The sequence below is a fragment of the Zalophus californianus genome, chromosome 4, assembly GCF_009762305.2.
Source record: "Zalophus californianus isolate mZalCal1 chromosome 4, mZalCal1.pri.v2, whole genome shotgun sequence".
NCBI lineage: Eukaryota > Metazoa > Chordata > Mammalia > Carnivora > Otariidae > Zalophus > Zalophus californianus.
In genome coordinates, this window is record NC_045598.1 from 11431762 (window position 1) to 11452025 (window position 20264).

Genomic DNA, 20264 nt, shown 5'->3' on the forward strand with positions numbered 1-20264 from the left:
ACCTTGCCTCTGATGGCCCTGCCAGGAGTACGGGCGTTCCCACGGCTCTGCCTCTGCCCGATCCTCCACGCAGGGGTCAGACCTTTCTAGAACGCTCAGCCTCGGCTGGGCTGCCGCAGGAACAAAGTATCTGTGGTGCCAAGAGCTAGATGAGCCTTATGCTGCAGGCCCCATGACTGAAGACAGTGGCTGGGAAGAGCTGCGAGGCTCCACAGCCGGAGGAAAATTCTGCAAAGGGTGGGGGAGGGCGGCCCCAAGCTGGGCACCCTCCAAGCACTTCGACACAGCCAGCTTGCCAGTGAGCAAGGGGCCAAGCCACTAACCGTCGTCCCTCCTCGTGCCTCGCAGGAATGCCCTGGTCTGCAGCCACGATCACCTGACTCTCTTCCTGACCTTGGTGTCTGGGCTGGAGTTCATTCGATTCGACCTGGATCTAGTGAGACCCCCTGGCTCTCGCCGCTGCTGGGGGTGGCAGGGTGGGCGGGCTGGACGTGCGGTTTCCCTCTTCTGGTCCCTCTCAGGGAGCCTGTTGGGTGTGACTGAGCCTGAGCAACACCTTGTTTGTTCAGGGTCAGAACAGTGGAACTGGATGGAAGGGGGTGATCCTCTCTTGGCTTATCTAAGCCAAATGCCTAGTGCAGGTGACTCCTCCCTGCCCCTCTGTCCAAACTGGGAGAAAAGCCACATTGCCTGGAGTATTTAGTGCTAATGTACTCTCCTCTGTGTTTAGGGCGTGAATGTTTGAGAAAGACAAGGCACATTCATCCCTGTGCCTCTTGGGACCCTAGAAGTGTCCTCAGCTCCTTGCTCCCCGGTCTCCCTCACTGTCATGCACTAGAGAAACAGGACGCGGGCCCAGGAAGGGCTGAGGAGGGTCCAGAGCGTCCCTCGGACTCGGGTGCCTCGGCACGCCGCTGCCCCGTCCAGTCCTGGCACCTTCCCAGGTCCCTGCGCCAGCAGCACGGACCGTCTACGGAAAAGCGGTCAAAACTGGAGAAAATGAGCCGCCCTTGTGGTTGAGGAGGTCAAGGAGGGGCTGCAGGCAGAGCTGGGATCTGCCATCTCTGTCTGCCTCGAGTCCAGAGCTTTAAGAGCCACAGCCATTCCCTTGACTCCTTTTAGCAGCTTATTTCTGAATTTCGTGCCGTTAGCCCACCGATTCCCCAAAGGAGAGCTAGCAGGGGAGGCCGGTCGGAGACAGGTCTGCGCCGGGCCCCCGAGGCTCCCGCAGCCGAGCCGGCTCTTTGTGCTCTCATCTCAGGACGCTCCATACTTAGACTTGGCCCCCTACATGCCCGACTACTACAAACCTCAGTACCTGCTGGACTTCGAAGACCGCCTCCCCAGCTCCGTGCAAGGCTCGGACAGCCTGTCCCTCAACTCCTTCAACTCCGTCACCTCCACCAACCTGGAGTGGGATGACAGCGCCATTGCCCCATCCAGTGAGGGTAAGCGCCCCGGGCGGCAGGGAGCCCCGCCTCCGCCGTGGCACTCGTGGTGACAACCCTCTGGGCTCCTTGCCGTCTGATGGGGGAGACTGGAAGTTCAACAGGGCCGACCATTTCCCAGATCCTCACTCATTTCCTCAGCATCTCTGTGGTGGGTAAAACACAGATTCTGGGGACAAAAAGCCAAAATGAGATCATACGAATGTTAGACCCTTTTCCCGAAGGCTAGAGCCCTAATGCCCAGGGCGGGGGTGGGCGGGGTGGTTTTCTAGGTGAGGAGGAAGCTCTTCCTGCCACTACAGGGGTGAGTGCGGCCTGCTTGGGGAGGTCGTCCTACTCTGATTCCAGGCAGAAAGAGGCTGAGCAGCCCCTGGAAGGACAAGAGAGAGCCAGATGGGTCCAAAGATGAGGGGAAACTTGTCCCCATTTCTCTTGAGCCCATCGGGTTTCGGAGTCCCTCCTGCACTTGCTAGTGTGTTAGCGCTGATTGCACCCACTGCATCCAAGACTGAAAAAGGCTGTCATCACGTCTGTAGGTCATTCTGTCGTCTGGATCCAACAACTGATGGGAACAGCCTGGTTTCTTTCAAACCTTAAGCTTCTGTGTTCATCTGTAAAGCTGGCTGTTTCTCCACCTTCGTTCATCCCATGTGGGAAAGGAGAGCTCTTCATTTACTGTACCCCGCCTCACCTCCAGGAAGCGGGCACCCCAAGCACAAGTTCAGTCCCCGGGGCCCCCTGGAAGTGCATTAGCATTGAGGTCCTGGCCTTCCTCTTTATTCGTGTCCGCTCTAGCCTTGTGAGCAACACTTGGCATTGCTCCTTGTACAAGTGGAAGGTGGCAGCTCAGTCTCCTTGGATTGGGCTCCTGGGCTGCCTCCAAGAAGTCAGGGGCAGGGCCCTGAAGGGGCAAGCCAGGCCGCCCGGGGGCGGAGGTGTCCCCTTGAGCTCCCTTTACCTCCGATGCTGGGTTCAGAGGGAAGGAAGGCAAGGGATGGTGAAGGTTAGGTACGTTCTTCTCAGCCAGAACCAGGTCCTGGGGTTGGAAAGGATTGTCCTCAAGGATCTTTCCAGCTGGTCAGAGGCTCCTGGGCCAGCACAGGAGCTGAGAAGCATAGTAAGTTCCCTGAGGCTATTAGAGAAAATGCAGAAAGTTAACTTTTTCCTCTCTTGTTTTCTCCCCATGTCTCCCACCCTGCCGACCCCACCCTCCCTGTCCTTCCACGACCTGTTTCTAATCTTCAGTTTTGTCCCTCGTTTTTATAGATTATGATTTTGGAGATGTGTTTCCAGCAGTGCCGTCTGTACCCAGCACAGACTGGGAAGGTGGGACAGAGTCCGCTGCTACCCTCTTTTCCTGTTTTGCTGTGTCTCCATGCCAAGCTTGCTGCATGATTTGAAATCAGCTCATTATTTATAATAATGTCAGTGATCATAATAAAGCCAAGTTTGGTGTTCTAATAGATGGAATTCTGCGGTAGGAGAACTTGACCTCTAGCTCTAGGCAAACCCCCTTCTCCTAGTGCAGGACTTCTGCCTTTATGCAGTGGCCTCGTGGAGTCACCAAGTGACCACGTTTCAGGGACCCGTGGGTCACCCTCCCCGATTCCGATGCCAGTGGAAGCACCAGATTGTGCGTAGGGAACCGCCAGCTCGTGGGGCGCTAGTGGCCTGATCCAGCGAGCAGAGGCTTGTTCTGGAAAGCGTGGGTTGAACCTGTGGATCATAAGCTCCTTTAGGTCAGATGTGCTCTTGTGTCAGAAGCGTCAGGGAGTAAAGGCAGAGGGCTCAATTCCTCCAGTCCAGTCTCGGTGGCTTCCTCTCTGGTATCGTGGGAAAGAGCCTGAGGGCCCGATGGTCAAAGCGGCCCCAGGTACACCTGAAACGCTTCCTACAGGGAGATTCTCTTTGAGGTTTTAAGGCAGATTAAAATATAATCTGTCCACCCTCCCACCTGTCCACTAGGCGGCAGCCGTGCTTGGGCATTCTCCTGCCCAGGACTCCACTTCTAGGCTTCTGGAAACCCATGGGGTTCTCACCCTCATTCCTGTGGTACTTAAAGCACATGGCATTGTTTCTGAGAGGGTTAATGCTTCCTCCTTAGATCTGGGGCCATACCCCCCCCCCCCCCCCCCCCCCCCTCCCGCCCCAAACCCCTAATTAAAGAGCCTCCTGCCCTGGGGTCCTCTTCTGCCCGGGGCTGGGCCGGGTGGGGCTGGGGGCCAGCCCCCGAGGGAGGAGGTGCTGACTGCTCACCCGGGCAGGAGGCTTAGGTGCCCTTTCCACTGCTCCAGAGCTGGTCCCTTTGTTATTAGCGCCAGGATCTCTGAGTAATGGATGACAGATGATCTTTTTCCAAGTAACATATGAATAGCTTAGTTTGAGGGAAATAAGACAGGGCTTTGGGGAAAATTAATGAAGTCATCTGGCCAAGAGAGTAGCCCTCAAGAGTGCCACAGGTTAGTTAAGATGAGCTCGAAATCCAGAATTCCATCGTAACTTCATTTATCCTCTCAACCTCTCTTCTTGCAGTGCACATGCTGGGCATTGATTTTTTTTTCCCCCTCTGATTCTAACCACTAACCCCCTCCTGACCCAGCTCCTCGCTGCTCTTTGCAGTCACTTGACAAGCAGGGCCTGACCTTCCTCCGCAGCCCTTCAGAGCTCCCGGTGGCCTGAGAACTAACAACCCGGCTCGTGCTGCTGGCTCAGGCTGGGCTGGGCTCCCAGGCAGGGTGAGCTTTGTCCCCCTGGGAACTCCTGCTTCCTGAGTTCCCAAGCCTACTCTAGCAGCTCCGCTGGGGAGGCTTGGTCTTCTTCCACCTGGAGGAAAGCAGGATTTGGGGGCAGCTCCAAACTCAGGGCCCTGCGGGGGTGGGGGGGGGTTGGAGACCTTCCATGGTCCTTGGCTCATTACAGAGCTGGTGGGTAACCAGCCTTGACAGCCACCACGTCCCGTGGCCTGTTCACTCACTGCTCAGCACTCCTCCCACGAGCAACGGCAGATCTCCAGGGGCTGGAACAAGAGTGTATGGCCTCGCAGGACCCTTCTTTGAGACCGAAGGACAAGGTTTTCTACCTCTGAGAACTAAGGCTCTGGGGGCCCAGGACATCTGAAGGAAGTGTCGTATGTTGCTGGTGTTTTGTTTTTGGCAGGGCTGGCGATCGCCTTTGGCCCCTACCTTTGCCCTTATATTAAAAGACACTGTACTTTTTTAAAAAAAATGGATGATGTGCTGCATCAGCAGACAGCTGCCCAGTGTTTCCAAGACCCACTAGGAAGCGGACAGCAGGTTGGGCCCTTCCAGATGAGGCTGAGGATGGGAAGCATGTTTGCCATGTCTCCTCTGGGCAGATAATGGCCCACAAGATGTGTGTAAGCTGGCAAATGGGGCGTGAACATCCCATGTCCCGTGCCATTACCTCTCACCCGACCTCTTCTGACAGCTGGGCCTCAGTTCGCTGCTGGGGTGGCTCCCATCTGCCACCAGATAAATGCCCTGTGTGCTTTTCATGCTCCTGTTCCAGTAACCTGGGCTGGATGGTTGGGGGCAGGGGCAGCAGTTTGGCCAGCCCCTCTCTGGAGAGGCAGTGCCCCCCCCCCCCGCCTTCTCCCCAGGGTGGAGCCAAGGGTGAGGGAGACCCAGAGAGGACCGGTAGGCAGGTGGAGGCTCTTGCCTTAAAGGGGTGCCTGGTCCTGCCCCCCGCTCCGGGAGTGTGCCGATGTCGGGGAGAGAAGCAGCCGCCGAAGGGCCCGCGAGGCAGCTGTTGGGGAGCGGCCACTTGGCACACCTTTCTTCTCCCTTTTGCATCTCCTTGTGGCCCTGGTCTGTCATTCTGCCCACTGTGCTCTGGGCCCTTGTTGTGCCTTTCCCCCGTGCTCCTCACCCTCTGGACTCCCTGTCCTGTCTCTCAGCCCCTGCCCCCACTCTGCACCCCTGTTTCTCTGATCCCCATCGTCTCCCTCTATTCTCTCTTCCTTTGTTGCTTTTTATCTGCCTCTGGCGCGGGGCAGAGGGGGGCCCCTCAGAGCACTGCCGGTGGTGTGCGGCGCTACAGGGGCTGCCGAGCACCCCCCTCGCTCCCTCTGACGGAAGGCTCTAGGGTTAACCTGAGACGTCTGTGGCCCATCTCTTCTCGAGGCACCAAGTCACCATCCCTGAGGGGCTTCAGCCTGGAGGCTGCTTAACCTTGGGGCTCTTACCTCGAACTTAGCCAAATTGCTATGAGCTCTTGCGGGTTCCCAGTGGAGTGGTGATGGTGTCCCTCCAAGTCACTCTTAAAGCACAAATCCCGTGTCCTGTTGGTGTGGGGTTTCTGTTCTTAAAACAGGGCCACCCTGATCAGATTGCCCCGGGAGGAGCTCACCTGCCTCCCTCATGAGTTAAGGCATGCTTTGGGGGCCTGGGGTCCCCAGATGGTGTCTGACAGGCCGTCTCCTGTTTCCTGCTCTCCCAGATGGAGACCTCACAGACACTGTCAGTGGCCCCCGCTCCACCGCCTCGGACCCGACCAGCAGCAAAGCTTCCACCAAGAGCCCCACCCAGCGCCACAACCCCTTCAGTGAGGACCAGGCAGAGACCGTGTCCTCCTCCGACACCACCCCGGTGCACACCACCTCTCAGGAGAAGGGCGAATCCCACGCTGTCGACCTGCCAGACCCCTGCACGGAGCTCGAAGTCATCAGGTCACTGGGGGTTGGGGAGCATCCGGGTGTCTATCCTGTCTGCTCCCAGCATCACGTTTTAGTCCTCGCACACTGGGACCCCACACCCCGGGGAGGGACCGGGATCTTCCTGGAGACTAAGGGGTTCTCCAGTGGTTCTTTGAGCTAGAAGAAACAGAGGGCCTGAGCCCAGAAGGCGGTGTGACACAGACAGCCGCGGCTGGCGGCTGGGGCCACACGTGGGCTGCTGGGGCATTTGTCAGGTTCATCCAGGGCCAGAAAGCCCCTTCGGACTGGAATTCTTCCAGTTCTTGGATGTCACCGAACAGTTCCTGAGATGTATACTGATCCTAGTTGAGCATGGCTCCTTGAAAGAAAAGTGTCTCCATCATGTGGACAGGGACCTACCTAGAAGGGAAGGAGGAGGGGCCCCTGGGTGGCTCAGTCAGTTAAGCGTCTGCCTTCAGCTCAGGTCATGACCCCAGGGTCCTGGGATCGAGCCCCACACGGGGCTCCCTGCTCTGCAGGGAGCCTGCATCTCCCTCTGCCTGCCTCTCTCTCTCTCTGACAAACAAATAAATAAAATCTTAAAAAAAAAAAAAAAAAAGGGAAGGAGGTGGCGCAAGACAGATTGAGCTCTTGGCCCAGAGCCTCCTGGGCTCCCTGACTTGCTCTGACTCCTGCCCCTCAGACTATAAGCGCCGAAGAAGAAGATGTGCATGTTGTACCCTCCGAGGCTTACTGGCCCGAGGCAGGGGTCAGGGGTCCCACCCTGCAGACTGGTTCAAGGCCTGAGCCGCTTAAATGGCTCAGACCTGGGGTCACCTTGCCAGGCCCATCCCAGCCAACTTGCCACCAAGGAAGTTTGAGCCCAGAAGACTTTGAGTGCACTTCTGGTTGAATTATCCACAGTGATACCTGATGGGAAGTGAGGTCAGCTCACAGCATACCCAAGGGGACGGCTAAGTAGAGGCGCCGTGACCGACCATGGCCCGTGCTTGTCCCCAGTACGCAGCTAGCACAGTTGTCGTCAGCTAGAAGTCACAGGACCTGCTCAGGGGTTCCTCGGGTCCCCACCTCTGCCAGCAGCGGGGGTACCTCAGGGCCTGAGCTGCTCTTGCCGCCCCCGCCCCCCGGCCTAGGGCCTCCCACCCATCACCCAGGACCGCCGAAGCTCCCGCTGTGCCCTCAGAGGTCACACACCCAGGATCACCCCTTTGGACCCAGCCCGCCTAATTCTCCGGTACTGCGGCACTCACGTGGTAAATGTCTCCCCATCACCACTGTCCCAGGGTCACCAAGAAGAAGAAAACTGGCAAGAAGAAGAAGACGAGGTCGGATGAGGAAGCTGGTCCACTTCACTCCTCCTCGACCCAGGACACCTGTACCCGGCGGGGGGATGGTGACAGCCTGGTCAGCAGCCCAGGCCTGGGGCGGGCCTCCCCAGACGCGAACTTTACTTCCCCCCAGGAGGAGGGAGAGGGGCCCAGCAGCACAGCGGAGAGCAGCGAGCTCTCAGAGCCTGGCCAGATAGGCTTGCTTATCCCCGAAATGAAGGACACCTCCATGGAGCGCTTGGGGCGGCCCCTGAGTAAGGTGATTGACCAGCTCAACGGGCAGCTGGACCCCAGCACCTGGTGCTCCCATGTCCAGTCCCCAGACCAGTCCTTTCGGACCGGCTCTCCCGGGGAAGCCCCGGAGAAGCCGCCATTTTGCGACTTTAGTGAGGGGCTTCCAGCCCCAATGGACTTCTACCGCTTTACCGTCGAGAGTCCAAGCACTCTTACATCAGGTGGCAGCCACCATGACCCTGCAGGGCCTGGCCAACCGCTGCATGTTCCTGGTAGCCCTGCGACTGCTGGCCAAGAAGAGAGAGGAGGAGGAAGAGAGGGACAGACGCCTGGGCCCCTAGAGGACGCCCCCAGGGAGCCCCGGGAGCCGGAGACCCGGGAGGTGGACGCTGCGTTGCCCCTGGTCGGGGAGGGGCCTGTGCCAGAGCCAGAGCCTGGGACGCACGAGACTCTTTGCCAGCTCAAGCGAGACCAGCCCAGCCCGTGTCTGAGCAGCGCGGAGGACTCTGGGGTTGATGAGGGGCAGGGGAGCCCATCCGAGATGACCCACTCGGCAGAGTTCAGGTGAGCAGGGCTCACCTCAAAAACCGGTGACAGTGGGCGTCTGTCCTCCAAATAAACGAAGCGTAACTCCCGGAAGGACCAGCCTGGGCTGGGAGGTGGGATGGGGTGTAAGTCTCCCCCCCCGCCCCCCCCCCCCCGGCCCCCCCCCCCCACACACACACTTTGGCCCCCGGTCAGGGGCAGAGGCACAACAGCTGTGCTCCGTCTGGGTGCCTGTGTGGCCGTGTGGGTCTGTGTCACCTACTACCCTTGCCCTCGCCTGACACCCCCCGCACTTGTCCCTCTCACAGAGTAGACAACAATCACTTACTCCTGCTGATGATCCATGTGTTTCGAGAAAATGAAGAGCAGCTCTTCAAGGTCAGTCCCAGGAACTCCAGGGCAAGCGGGAAAGCGTGCAGCCCGGGGTGGGGCGGGCAGGGGCCGGGGGGGCCTGACCCTCCTCTGTCGCGGCCCCTCAGATGATCCGGATGAGTACTGGGCACATGGAGGGCAACCTGCAGCTGCTGTACGTGCTGCTCACGGACTGCTATGTCTACCTGCTCCGGAAAGGTGCCCGCCGCCCCCCCCCCAACCCCGGGCCCGGCCAGGGCCACTGCTGGGGGCAGCGTGAGCATGAGGCCCGCCGCCCTCCCTTTCCCTGCACCGCCCCCCCACCCCCGGCTCTCGGCCGCTCGCCATCCCAGGAGCCACAGCACCCCGTGTCATTCTCCTCCGCGGTGTGGAGGCCGGGTCTTAGAAAACGGGGCAGGGGGAGGGAAAAGAGGCCACTGTGAGTCATAGGCATTGGGGTCTCCTGTCTCAGGGGCTACGGAGAAGCCATACCTGGTGGAAGAGGCCGTTTCTTACAATGAACTTGACTATGTGTCGGTGAGTGCAGGCTCGGCAGTTGGCATATACCCTAGGCCAGGGCTCCTCGGCCTCCCGCCGGCATGTCCCCGCCTGGGCCCCACCGCCCCCGGGCTCAGGCATCAGCTTCTCTCTCAGAGCAGCGTCCACACTGATGCTGGGGAGAAGAACCGAGTCTGAGGACGCCTCTCCGTCCACCATATTTCTGACCGTCCCTACCTAACTCATGCCAGGGTCCCGGGCCTCTGGGGCTTTGCCTTGGGCGACTCCGGGGTGTGCTTCCTCCCTCCCCAGCCAGCCCTCATTGCGGCCACGGCTGCCTCCTCGAGGGAGCAGCCAAGGCCCGTGCACATGTGAAGGTACTGCTTCTGGCAGGTGGGCCTTGGGCAGCAGACCGTGAAGCTGGTGTGCACCAACCGCAGGAAGCAGTTCCTGCTGGACACGGCCGACGGGGCCCTGGCCGAGTGAGTGACACGCCCCCCGCCCCCTTCCCATTTGCATGGGACTGGAGAGCGGCTTGGACTCCCCAGCCCTGGGCCGGGGCGGGCGGGGGGGTGGGGGGGTGGGGTGGGGGTGGGCAGTAGGATACAAAGAAGTGGCGAACAAATGTGTTCCCCCTGGAACCTGCGGGGGGTGTACACGCACACTGATGGACTCTTGTCCTCAGCTCAGGGGACCCGAGACCCTAGGTGGCCGCCAGAGAGGAAGGGGGCTGGCATGAGTTACTAAAGGAAAGAAACGGGGGGCCACAGGAGTGCCTGGGTGGCTCAGTCGTTAAGCGTCTGGCTTTGGCTCAGGTCATGATCCCAGGGTCCTGGGATCGAGCCCCGCATCGCTTCTCCCTCTCCCACTCCCCCTGCTTGTGTTCCCTCTCTCGCTGTGTCTCTGTCAAATAAATAAGTAAAATCTTTAGAACAAGAAAAGAGAAACGGGGGCCACAGAGTGCATACAGAAATGACCTGTAATAAGATGGTGTCATTATCCTGACTCGGGTCCCATCCGCACCAGCGTATCTGGTCTGCCCTCACCGGCAACCCCAGGCCCCCAGGGCCACTGGGAATGGCTCCCTCAGCCTGCTGCATGTCACTGCCCCACCTGCTGCCCTGAGCTCCCTCCCCGAAGTTTCTGTGACCCTCTCCAGGCCAGGATCCCGTCCAGTTGAGGGGTGGCCCCCCACCGGGCCTCTGACAGCAAACCCCACTCCCTGTGCAGGTTCTTCTTGGCTTCTTTGAAGTCTGCCATGATCAGAGGCTGCCGGGAACCACCTTACCCCAGCGTCCTGACTGATGCCACCATGGAGAAGCTAGCACTGGCCAAATTTGTGGCCCAGGAGTCTAAGTGTGAGGTAAGTGCCAGGAGTGGAGAGGAGGGATCGTCCCCGAGAGGCCAGCTGTGGTGTCAAGGTGAGGTCAGGCAGGGCAAATAGAGGTCTTTAGCGCTTGTCCTACCCCCACCCGGGCGGGACTCTCCTACCCCTGGGTCCTGTCCCCCGCCCCACTAGGGCATGTCCTTGCTTCCTCAGTGGCCGATCCTGGTGCTGGGCCATCAGTGAGCCGGGCCCAGACCTCACCGCTCTGTCTGTTGCCCCTCCCAGGCCACTGCTGTCACCGTGCACTTCTATGGGCTTGTCCACTGGGAGGACCCCATGGATGAATCCCTGGGTCCCATCCCCTGCCACTGCTCACCCCCTGAGGGCACCATCACCAAAGAAGGCATGCTGCATTACAAGGCGGGCACCTCCTACTTGGGCAAAGAGCACTGGAAGACTTGCTTCGTGGTACTCAGGTGGGCACCCCCGCAGCGTCGGCCTCAGGCTCAGCCTGGAGCTTGTTGGGCCAGCCATTGAGGAGAGAAGCCCGAGGGGGCCTCCTCCCACCCCCACAAGGGTTTTAGAGTCAACCTGCCTGGGGATATTAGAGCTTCTGTGTAAAGCCAGCCATCTTCGGGGCCTAAGGAAATCTGGGGCATCAGATGTAGGTCTGGGCTGGGCTGTGGCCAAGGTTCTCACTGTCCCGGGTCTGCTGAGGGGCTAGCGTGCCCTCCTATGCCTCTGGTTCCTTCTTCACCCTCCATTTCACAGAAGATGGCCCCTTGGCCTCTGGGGCATGAGGCCCCAGCTTGCGGGGCGTCCCTGGGATCTGGGTTCCACCTGGCCCCCAGTTCCTGAGACAGGCCTCACCCCTGCTATGTTGTGCCCCTGCAGCAACGGGATCCTCTATCAGTATCCCGACCGCACTGATGTCACCCCCCTGATCTCGGTGAACATGGGGTGAGTGTCCTGGCGATGGGGGGCTGGGCAGGTGTGGGGCCTGGCATCGCCGCCCGAAGGTGGGGACTCTGGCTGAGCCTGCGGCGCAGGGCTCCTGTCCTCCCTGGCTTGAGCTGACACCCCCTCTTGTGCGTCAGTTCAGCCCACCGCACTCAGCCCCCCCTGGTCCGGCAGCCTGACTGGTACCCGGGGGTCTGCTGGGCTCTGAGGGCTAAAGCACCCCGAGCAAGGGGAGGAGGGACGGCTTCCTGCTCAGGGAAGCAAGAGGAACTCCTTGCCAGGAGAGGATCTGGTCAGGCCGGGGAGGGGGTCCCTCCCCTGGGAAGCTCCCGACCTGACAGAAGACGGACACACACGTGCCTGGGGACAGCCTCGGGCCCAGAGAGGGAGTGTGAGTGAATGTGCCCTGATCCTGAGAGGGCCAGAGCTAGGGGCCCGTTCTCACCCCTCGCCCGGCCAGGCTAACGCAGCTGGAAGGGTCTTGGCAATTCTGGAGACAGAAGTTGTTCCACAGAAAGGGGTGGGCCTGGCCAGCCGCTGTAAGCCTCTCCCGAGAGCCCAAGGGGTCCACACCGCCTTCTGGTGCCCCCCCCACCTCCGGGACCGCGGGTGCAGGCCCGCCACGTCCGCCTGCCTCGGCCGCCCCCGCCCCCTCCTTGCCCCTCTCTCACCCTCCTCCTCTGGCCCAGGGGGGAGCAGTGCGGTGGCTGTCGGAGAGCCAGCACCACGGATCGGCCCCACGCCTTCCAGGTCATCCTTGCCGGCCGGCCGTGCCTGGAGCTGAGCGCCGATAGCGAGGCCGCCATGGCCGACTGGATGCAGCACCTCTGCCAGGCTGTGTCCAAAGGGGTGAGCGCCTCCGGCCTGCGCCGTCCATCCGGCCGCCTGGCCCCGCTCAGGATCCCCGGGGGCCCCTTCCCCAAACCCACACGCTCGGGGAGCAGCCCGTGAGGACCAGGGCAGGGGGGTCCAGGGGCGGACCCGAGTGCTCAGGGCCACCACCGTCACCCCTGTCCCCGCCTCCGCTTCTGAGGTGGGTGGAGCCCGTCTGATGGCTGGCCGGGCCGGAGCGGGGGGATGCTGGTGCTGGCCAGCCCGGGAGAGCGCCAGCTTGCCTCTCCCCTCCCCTCTGCCAATGCCCTTCAGGTCATCCCCCAGGGGGTAACTCCCAGCCCCTGCATCCCCTGCTGCCTAGTGATTACCGAGGACCGCCTCTTCACGTGCCACGAGGACTGCCAGACCAGCTTCTTCCGCTCCCTGGGCACGGCCAAGCTGGCTGACATCAGTGCCGTGGCCACTGAACCGGGCAAGGAGTACTGTGTCTTGGTGAGCTGGGCCGGAGGGGGGAGCAGGCCCTGCAGGAGGGGCGCTGCATCTGCTCACCTGGGGACCTGCTCTCCCCAGGAGTTTTCCCCCGACAGCCAGCAGCCCCTCCCCCCCTGGGTCATCTACTTGAGCTGCACATCTGAACTGGACCGATTCCTGTCTGCACTGAGCTCGGGGTGGAAAACCATCTACCAGGTACCTGGCCGCCCAGGGCCCCGAGGACTGAATGGAGCCACTCCCTGGGGAAGGGTGCCCTGCACGGTACAGAGGCTGGAGTCAGGGGCCTGGGGACAGCACTGTACCAGCAGCTCCGTGCACCTGAGGCTACAGCTGATAGTCGAACCCAGGAAACGCCGCTCCTGACCTTGGTCCCATGGTGTGGGGGTGACTCTGGGGTTCCCACGGCTCCCCGGAAGAGCGGGGTCCCGGCCGCAGCCCTCACAGATTCCCTCCGTACCCCCACACAGGTGGACCTCCCCCACAAGGCCATCCAGGAAGCCTCCCACAAGAAGTTCGAGGATGCCCTGAGCCTCATCCACAGTGCCTGGCAGCGGAGCGACAGCCTCTGCCGGGGCAGAGCCTCCCGGGACCCCTGGTGCTGAGGCAGAGCCAGCCGGCACCCCGGGGGGCCGAGAGAGGCCTGCCGAGCAGCACCTGCTGTCCTCGCTCCGGCCCAGGCTTCCAACCGTGTTCATAGCCCACTCCCGCCCTGGGGGGCAGAAGCATCGGCCGGGGCTCGAGACAGGGTCTCTCCCCTCCCAGGGATCCAGAGCGGGTGCTCCACGCTCTCGGGCATCCCGCCCGGCCAGTGGTGACCGGAGGGCGCTGGGGCAGAGGGTCTGAGCCCTATGGGCTCTGCGTACGCACGGCACATGCAGATGCATATGCCTCTCTTCCGGGTAGCGACGAGGGTCATGGCAACTCTGAGGAGGAGCGAAGGACTGAGAGAGCAGGAGTCCCCCCTTCCTCCCCTGGGTTGGGGCTCCGGACCGGCGCCCCGCCGTCCTCGTTCACTTTTGACCACTTAGCTGGCTGTGCAGGGAACCTGGACGCTCGGGCCTCCGTGCATGCTCCCTCCTCACCAACTCCATCCCCAGGCACACTGCTGTCTGCCTTGCGAGGCCCCCCCCACCCCCCCGCTGGGGACCGGGCCGGGGGGGGGGGGGGCAGGGGGGGTAGGCTGGGCGGCCCCTCCCTGGCTGCTCAGAGGCCCTGCATGTCCTCGGCCCCTGCCTCTTCCCAACCCGCAGTGCCCAGCGGATCCAGGAGGACCCGGGAGGCAGGCCATGTCCTTCTGCCGGGAGCAAAGGGGAGGGAGGAGGGCCTGGAGAGGAGCAAAGCCCCCAGCCTGGCGTCCCAGGGTGGGCCTCCTGACCATCCCCTGCTTGGCTGGAGTCGGGCCCTCTGGGGGAAGAGGTCAGATGGTCTGGGTTTGGGGTTGTTTTTTTTTTTTTAAATAAAATAGACATGTTATATTGCCAAGACTTGTCACGGGCCCTTTGTGACCAGGCGGGAGGTGGGGGATCTCCAGCCCCCCTCTAAAGCCCCTCGGCCATTCATTCCCTGATTTTCTTCCGTCAGCTGTGCAGTGCTGACACTGGGCGCCCGATCACCCGCTGCCCCCATGCTGCTCTCTGGAGCTCAGGCCCTGAGGGTTTCTTGGCCTGACCTTTTCTCTCCCTATTTCCTGCAGTGCCCAGGGGAGGGGAAGCCACCCCGCTAGTCCCCTGTCTGCACGGCCAGGGCAAGGCAGTCCACAGCCAGCCTCCCCAGCTCTGGGGACGAGGGCCAGCCATTTGGGATAAACTCAGGAGAGTCCAAGCTGTCCCCAGACTTCTTGTTGAGCTGCTGCCCTGGGGCCTGGCCAGAGGGTACTGCCAGGCTTACCAGGCGCAGGTGGTGAAGGGGAAGGTGCCCTGAGGCGCTCAAGCACCCTGCACTGCCACCTCCAGGCCCTCACACCTGGGAGGAAAGGGGTGGGTGCTGGGAAGGGTGGGCATGGAGGCTATCGAGGTGGGTTCCAGACAGGGTGGCTCTGCCTCTGGTTCTGACTAGGACTTGGGTGATGCGGGCTGTCCGTGGCAGGAGGGAGCTGCCCTGGGGACAGAGGCCAAGGAGGGCAGGGTGGTGCTGGCTCCCAGGGGTGTGAGGTCCCTTCTGACAAAGGGCCATTTCCATGCCAGGGCCTCTCCTCTGGAAACCTACAGCCCAGAAGGGGCTCCCTCCATGACTGGGGCAGGACGGGGGGGGGGGGGGGCAAGTCCCCATGGGGTGAGTGACCGAAGCCACGGGCCACTCCTTGAGACACATGGCTCAAGGGTCCTGAAGTCCTGGGAGGTAGGGACGGGGTGAAAGGAGCCAGAAGTGGGGGCGGGTGGGGGTGGGGAATGTGAACCATCTTTTACCGGTGAAGCCCTGTGCCAGGCATGTTCTTCACACACCTCTAGTCCTCCAGAAATCCTCTGGGGTAGGTATTGATATGCCCATTTTACAAACAGACTGAAGCTACGAGAGAGGAAGTGATTGCCCAGGGTCACACATGATAGATGGCAGAGCCTGGGATTCAAAATCAGTTTCACAGGGCTCGAGGAGCCCTTCGCCCCCTCTGCTCTCCCTGACAGTGGGACCATAGACCGTGGGAGCCAGACTGGAAGACTGAGGCCGGGAAAGGGGAGCCACAAGGACGGTGCAGGGTGGCTGCGGACAGCTGCTGCATTGCCTGGGCACGCGGTTTCAGGAGCCTCCCCCGGCGGTCGCCCCTGGGCCTAGGGCTCTGAGCTGCCGCAGGACTGGCTAGACCAGAGGTGGGGCCAGGGCCACCAGCCCTTTGCCCTGGGGCCAGAGGGAGGACCGGAAGACCAGAAAAGCAGGAGGAGGTGTCTCAGCTGATTGGCAGCTTCTCCCCGCCCCCCAATCTCCCTCCTGCCCCAGGTGACCTTTTCCCCAGATCCCAGGGTCTAGGCACACCCCTGCCGGGAGGTGCGGACAACAGCGACGGCTGGGATTGGTCAGAGCCAGGGGGGACGTGTCCCAGGCTCCGCCAGCCCTGGTGGCTGAGCAGAGCAGGTGGACTCCCAAGATAGACCAGGAGCCACCGGCCTACCCGACTGGGACCTCTGCCCTCCAGACATGGCCCCAGGCCCCCTTGGTCCCCAGCCCTGTGGCCGTGCAGGGGTGCGGGCAGCCTAAGCGCCACCACCCCAGGGCCTGTGCCCATGTCCCTGACCCAGGCACGGCCGGCCTCAGGAGCAGAGGCCATGGAGACAGTTGCCCCAGCTGTGGACCTGGTGCTGGGGGCCTCGGCCTGTTGCCTGGCCTGCGTCTTCACCAATCCCCTAGAGGTGGTGAAGACGAGGCTGCAGCTGCAGGGGGAGCTGCAGGCCCGCGGCACCTACCCACGGCCCTACAGGGGCTTTTTGGGCTCCGTAGCAGCTGTGGTCCGTGCGGACGGGCTGTGTGGCCTGCAGAAGGGGCTGGCCGCCGGCCTTCTTTACCAGGGCCTGATGAATGGCGTCCGCTTCTACTGCTACAGCCTGGCAGGCCAGGCTGGCCTCACCCAGCAGCCTGGTGGCACCGTGGTCGCGGGCGCCGTGGCTGGGGCACTGGGAGCCTTTGTGGGGAGCCCTGCTTACTTGGTGAGTGCCTTGTCCCCATCCTCCACCACCCCATGACCCATGACCCAGCTCCCTCGGGGGCTCTGGAGCCTTCCAGGCTGACTCTGGTACCAGGTCGGGTGGGCCAGGCCGGGTGGGGCCGCTCCAGGCACATCCCCTGCCCGGGGATTGGAATCCGCCCCTGGGCCCAAGCCACAGGGGTCTTGCCCCCATGCTCCTTCTCCTGGGGTCCCTGCTCCACTGGACCTGGGCCGGGGTTGCGGGGGAGGGCAGAGGGTGGCAGGACCGGTGCTGGCTCAAACCCAGCGTGGTGGCCTGTCTTCCTGTGTGGCTGAGCAAGTTAAGAATAAGCGAGGCCCCCGCGTCCTAGGCTGGAGGAGGAATAGTCATGATCCCATAGTCAGAACAGCTTGTCCAGCGGAGCAGAGAGGCCCGGAGAAGGTCAAATGCAGACCCAGGCTGACCTCAGATCCCCCCCCCCAACCCTATTCCCCACGCCCCCTAAGCTGGGGGTGTGGGCTCCTGGAGGCCTGGACGTCGGGGTACAGCTCGTCCAGTCCTCCGTCACATCCGCTCTCACAGGTCAAAACGCAGCTGCAGGCCCAGACGGTGGCCGCGATGGCCGTGGGGCACCAGCACCATCACCAGGTAGGAACTGTCACTGCCCAGAGCCCCCCAGGCCGGGTGGGCTGGAGGGGCTGCCCAGTGACCCGGTGCCCCTCTTCTCCCCGACAGAGCGTTCTGGGTGCCTTGGAGACCGTCTGGCGGCAGCAGGGCCTGGCAGGGCTGTGGCGGGGCGTGGGTGGGGCCGTGCCCAGAGTCATGGTTGGCTCAGCGGCCCAGCTGGCCACCTTTGCCTCTGCCAAGGCCTGGGTGCAGGAGCAGCAGGTGAGTCAGGGACACCTGAGTCTGCCCACAGACACAACAAAGTCAGAGCCATCTGCCTCCTTCCTCCCTGTGCGGGCCCTCATCACACCCCGACATCTCCAGCTGGACCCCCACCTAGGGAAGCCCAGGGGGAGGGGACGGACAGGGACCCGAAGAAAGCTGAGGACCCCGGCTCTGCCCCTGTGCCCAGCAGGGGTGGGGGCCGGCCCGGCAGTGAGCCCTGAACTGTGAAGGAGCTGGGCCGGGGCAATGGCTGGAGGGGCCTGGTCTGCCCCCTTACCCCCAGCTCTTCCGGCCCCCAAGTGCTGGGAGGGGAAGGTGGGCACCTGCAGGGGTCAGAGTCTGTCCCGTCCCCACAGTGGCTCCCGGAAGACAGCTGGCTGGTAGCCTTGGCTGGAGGCATGATCAGCAGTGTCGCCGTGGCTGCCGTCATGACTCCCTTCGACGTGGTCAGCACACGGCTGTACAATCAGCCCGTGGATGGAGCCGGCAGAGTGAGCAGGGGAGGGTGTGGGAGAATGTGGGGAGCTGGAGAGCACGCCCCAGCGCGCGAGCGCGCGCACACACACACATACACACACACGGAGCCAGAGACATGCAGACGTGTGACACACACACCAACACGTTGATTCGGCTTGTTTGCCGAGCACCCATGTCCCGGGCACGGGCTAAGCATGTTCACACCTGCATTTTGTTCTAGCCTCACAACCACCTTCATTTTCCTGATGAGGAAACGGAAGGTCAGGGAGATCTAGTGCCGTGCCTGAGGTCACCCAGCTGCTGAGTGCAGGAACCTGGCCAGGAATCCAGGCTGGACTCACGGCCCGGCAGACACACACGGGCCACCCCGTACCCTGGCGCGGGTTGTGCTCAACACAAAGGTGCCCTCCAAAGGCTGAGCTCGGGACGAAATCCACTCGTGTGCCACTAGCCAAAGCTCGGCCCTGGGGCATGGGCTGTGGCTGCCTGGAGGAAGAGTTCTCTTCATAAATGTCACAGCCTAAAGGGCCACCTTTCTGTAAGTTGCCAGCTTGGGGAGAGTCTGTCTACTGATGTGCCACAGAGGCCCCTACACACAGACACACCCGCTTGTGGTCCCCAGGGCTCCATGACCCCGCAGTGACCTCCGCCCTGTGTCTGTCCCCAGGGCCGGCTGTATGGTGGACTTGCCGACTGCCTGGTGAAGATCTGGCGGCAGGAGGGCCCCCTGGCACTCTACAAGGGTCTGGGCCCGGCCTACCTGCGCCTGGGCCCCCACACCATCCTCAGCATGCTCTTCTGGGATGAGCTCCGGAAACTGGCCGCGCGGGGCCAGCGCCAGGGCACCTAGGCGGCATCCCTCATCGCCGTATCCTGACACAGCCCGGGACCTGGCAGGAAGCGACGGCCCGCTCCGGCTGGGAATGGCCGTCTCAGAGCAGGCCACAGGCCCAGACCCTGCCACACGTCCGAGGAGAGTGTGGACAGCTCTGGCCAACCGCGACCCCTGGCCCATTCAGGGCCTGAGCCTCTGCTCTGGATCACCAGCCACTCTGTTCTCCTGCAAGTTCTCTTCCCTCCCTGCCTGGGTTACCTCATCCCAGGACCTTACCCATGATTACAATAACCGCTCCGGGGCATGACCGTCACCACGAGCCGGGTCGCTCACATGCATCCGCTTGCTTAGTCCTCGAACAGTACGAGACAGTGAAATCCTCTCGTACCAAGAGGAAGCTGAGGCTCAGCAAGGTAAAGTGCTTTGACCAAAGCCACACAGCTTTGAAAGGATGGAACCAGGGCTGGCTCTTAGCTCTGCCCAGTGCAGACTGGTGCCCCTGGCAGGAGCCAGGACCCTGGGGGCTGGAAGGCCCCGAGTGTCACTACTCATGGGGAGGCTCCAGGATGCACCAGGAGGCTGTCATGTCACACCTGCGTCATGAGCTCAGGCTGCCATAAAAAGCGCCTCAGACCAGGGGTTCAAACAACAGATCTTGTCTCACAGTCTGGAGGCTGGAAGTCCAAGATCAAGGTGTCAGCAGGGTTGGTTTCTCTGAGGCCTCTGTCCTTGGTGGCCCTGGGTCCTCACACGGTCTTCCTTCTGTGCCTGTGTCCGAATCTCTTCTAATAGGGAGACTAGTCGTGTTGGATTAGCACCCACCCTAATGTCCTCATTTTAACTTAATTACCTCTGTAGAGACCTCGTCTTCAAGGACAGTCACAGACTGGGGGTTAGAACTTCAGTATATGAATGTGGGGGAGGGGGGGCCTAATTCAGCCTGTAACATCAGCTGAGAGCTTTTACTGAGGGCCTCCTAGATGCCCAGCACTGGTGGCGTTTGCACAAATCCTCATGACCATTCTGAAAGGGAGCTCTTGTGATGCCCATTCTTCAGATGAGGAGGCTGAGGCCCGGGGCAGGGAAGTGACTTGCTTAAGGTGTCCTCACCCCGGGCCCTTTCCCCAAGCTGCAGCCACACACCCCCACTGAGTATGTTCCTAAGGCTCGCGCTGACCTTTGTGCTTCAGAGATGGACACCGAGTACCTGGAAGGGGCAGGACTGGCCCAGGTCCAGCAGCCTGAGCCGCCACACCCCACGTCTGCCGTTCCAAGGGCACGGCTCCCCAACGCACACTCCAAACCAATAAAGTTTTCTATTTTGTTTATTTCCACGACTCCCTTCTGCTGGCAGCCTCAGTCTCCCCCACCCGTGAACCCCCACCCTTGGCTCGCTCTCCTCAGTTGGGAAAGGAGGATCCACGTGTTTTGGGGCAGGCCAGTGGCACCCCACCGCATCCAACCCGTCGGAGGCCTGCCACCTAGTGGACACGGGGAGGGCCGTCAAGGAAGGCTGCCCCGCGGCTGAGGGAGAGGACCCAGACCCGGATCTCAACCTCAGGCTGTTGGGGGATAGATGCCCTCCCTCCAGACCTCAGGCTGAGGATGCTGAGCCTCAGGCTGTGGGGACACAGAGCCCCGCCTTCCAGAACTGGGGCTGAGGGGGCAGAGCCCAGTTGCCAGGCTGGGGGCTGGGGCAACAGCGACACCTGGGGCTTCACGAAGGCCCTGTGGGGCAAGCCCTAGCCGAGCCT

At 61.9% G+C, this 20264-nt stretch overlaps 2 protein-coding genes across 3 annotated transcripts in view; both read left to right on the forward strand.

Moving 5' to 3' along the window:
- The window catches only part of PLEKHM2 (pleckstrin homology and RUN domain containing M2), a 39788-nt gene extending 25613 nt beyond the window's left edge, over positions 1 to 14175 (forward strand). Inside the window, exons 5-20 of the mRNA XM_027612096.2 lie at positions 349 to 436; positions 1262 to 1448; positions 2715 to 2774; positions 5907 to 6135; positions 7407 to 8249; positions 8540 to 8609; positions 8711 to 8801; positions 9055 to 9119; positions 9474 to 9562; positions 10311 to 10443; positions 10693 to 10883; positions 11302 to 11367; positions 12057 to 12216; positions 12514 to 12693; positions 12772 to 12888; positions 13161 to 14175. Coding sequence (XP_027467897.1) covers positions 349 to 436; positions 1262 to 1448; positions 2715 to 2774; positions 5907 to 6135; positions 7407 to 8249; positions 8540 to 8609; positions 8711 to 8801; positions 9055 to 9119; positions 9474 to 9562; positions 10311 to 10443; positions 10693 to 10883; positions 11302 to 11367; positions 12057 to 12216; positions 12514 to 12693; positions 12772 to 12888; positions 13161 to 13295 — 2704 coding nt within the window. The 3' untranslated portion in view covers positions 13296 to 14175. The remainder of the gene's footprint in view (positions 1 to 348; positions 437 to 1261; positions 1449 to 2714; positions 2775 to 5906; positions 6136 to 7406; positions 8250 to 8539; positions 8610 to 8710; positions 8802 to 9054; positions 9120 to 9473; positions 9563 to 10310; positions 10444 to 10692; positions 10884 to 11301; positions 11368 to 12056; positions 12217 to 12513; positions 12694 to 12771; positions 12889 to 13160) is intronic.
- A 1002-nt stretch (positions 14176 to 15177) lies between these two features.
- SLC25A34 (solute carrier family 25 member 34) lies at positions 15178 to 19856 on the forward strand. 2 transcript variants are annotated; one of them, XM_027580908.2, is made up of 5 exons: positions 15178 to 16328; positions 16890 to 16955; positions 17043 to 17195; positions 17555 to 17689; positions 18343 to 19856. In XM_027580908.2, exons 1-5 carry the CDS (start codon positions 15909 to 15911, stop codon positions 18523 to 18525), a joined length of 957 nt encoding a protein of 318 aa, XP_027436709.1. In that variant the 5' UTR covers positions 15178 to 15908; the 3' UTR covers positions 18526 to 19856. The 2 variants fall into 2 exon arrangements, with proteins under 2 accessions (XP_027436709.1, XP_027436717.1); XM_027580916.2 differs by lacking the exon at positions 17555 to 17689.
- Positions 19857 to 20264: the final 408 nt, after the last annotated feature.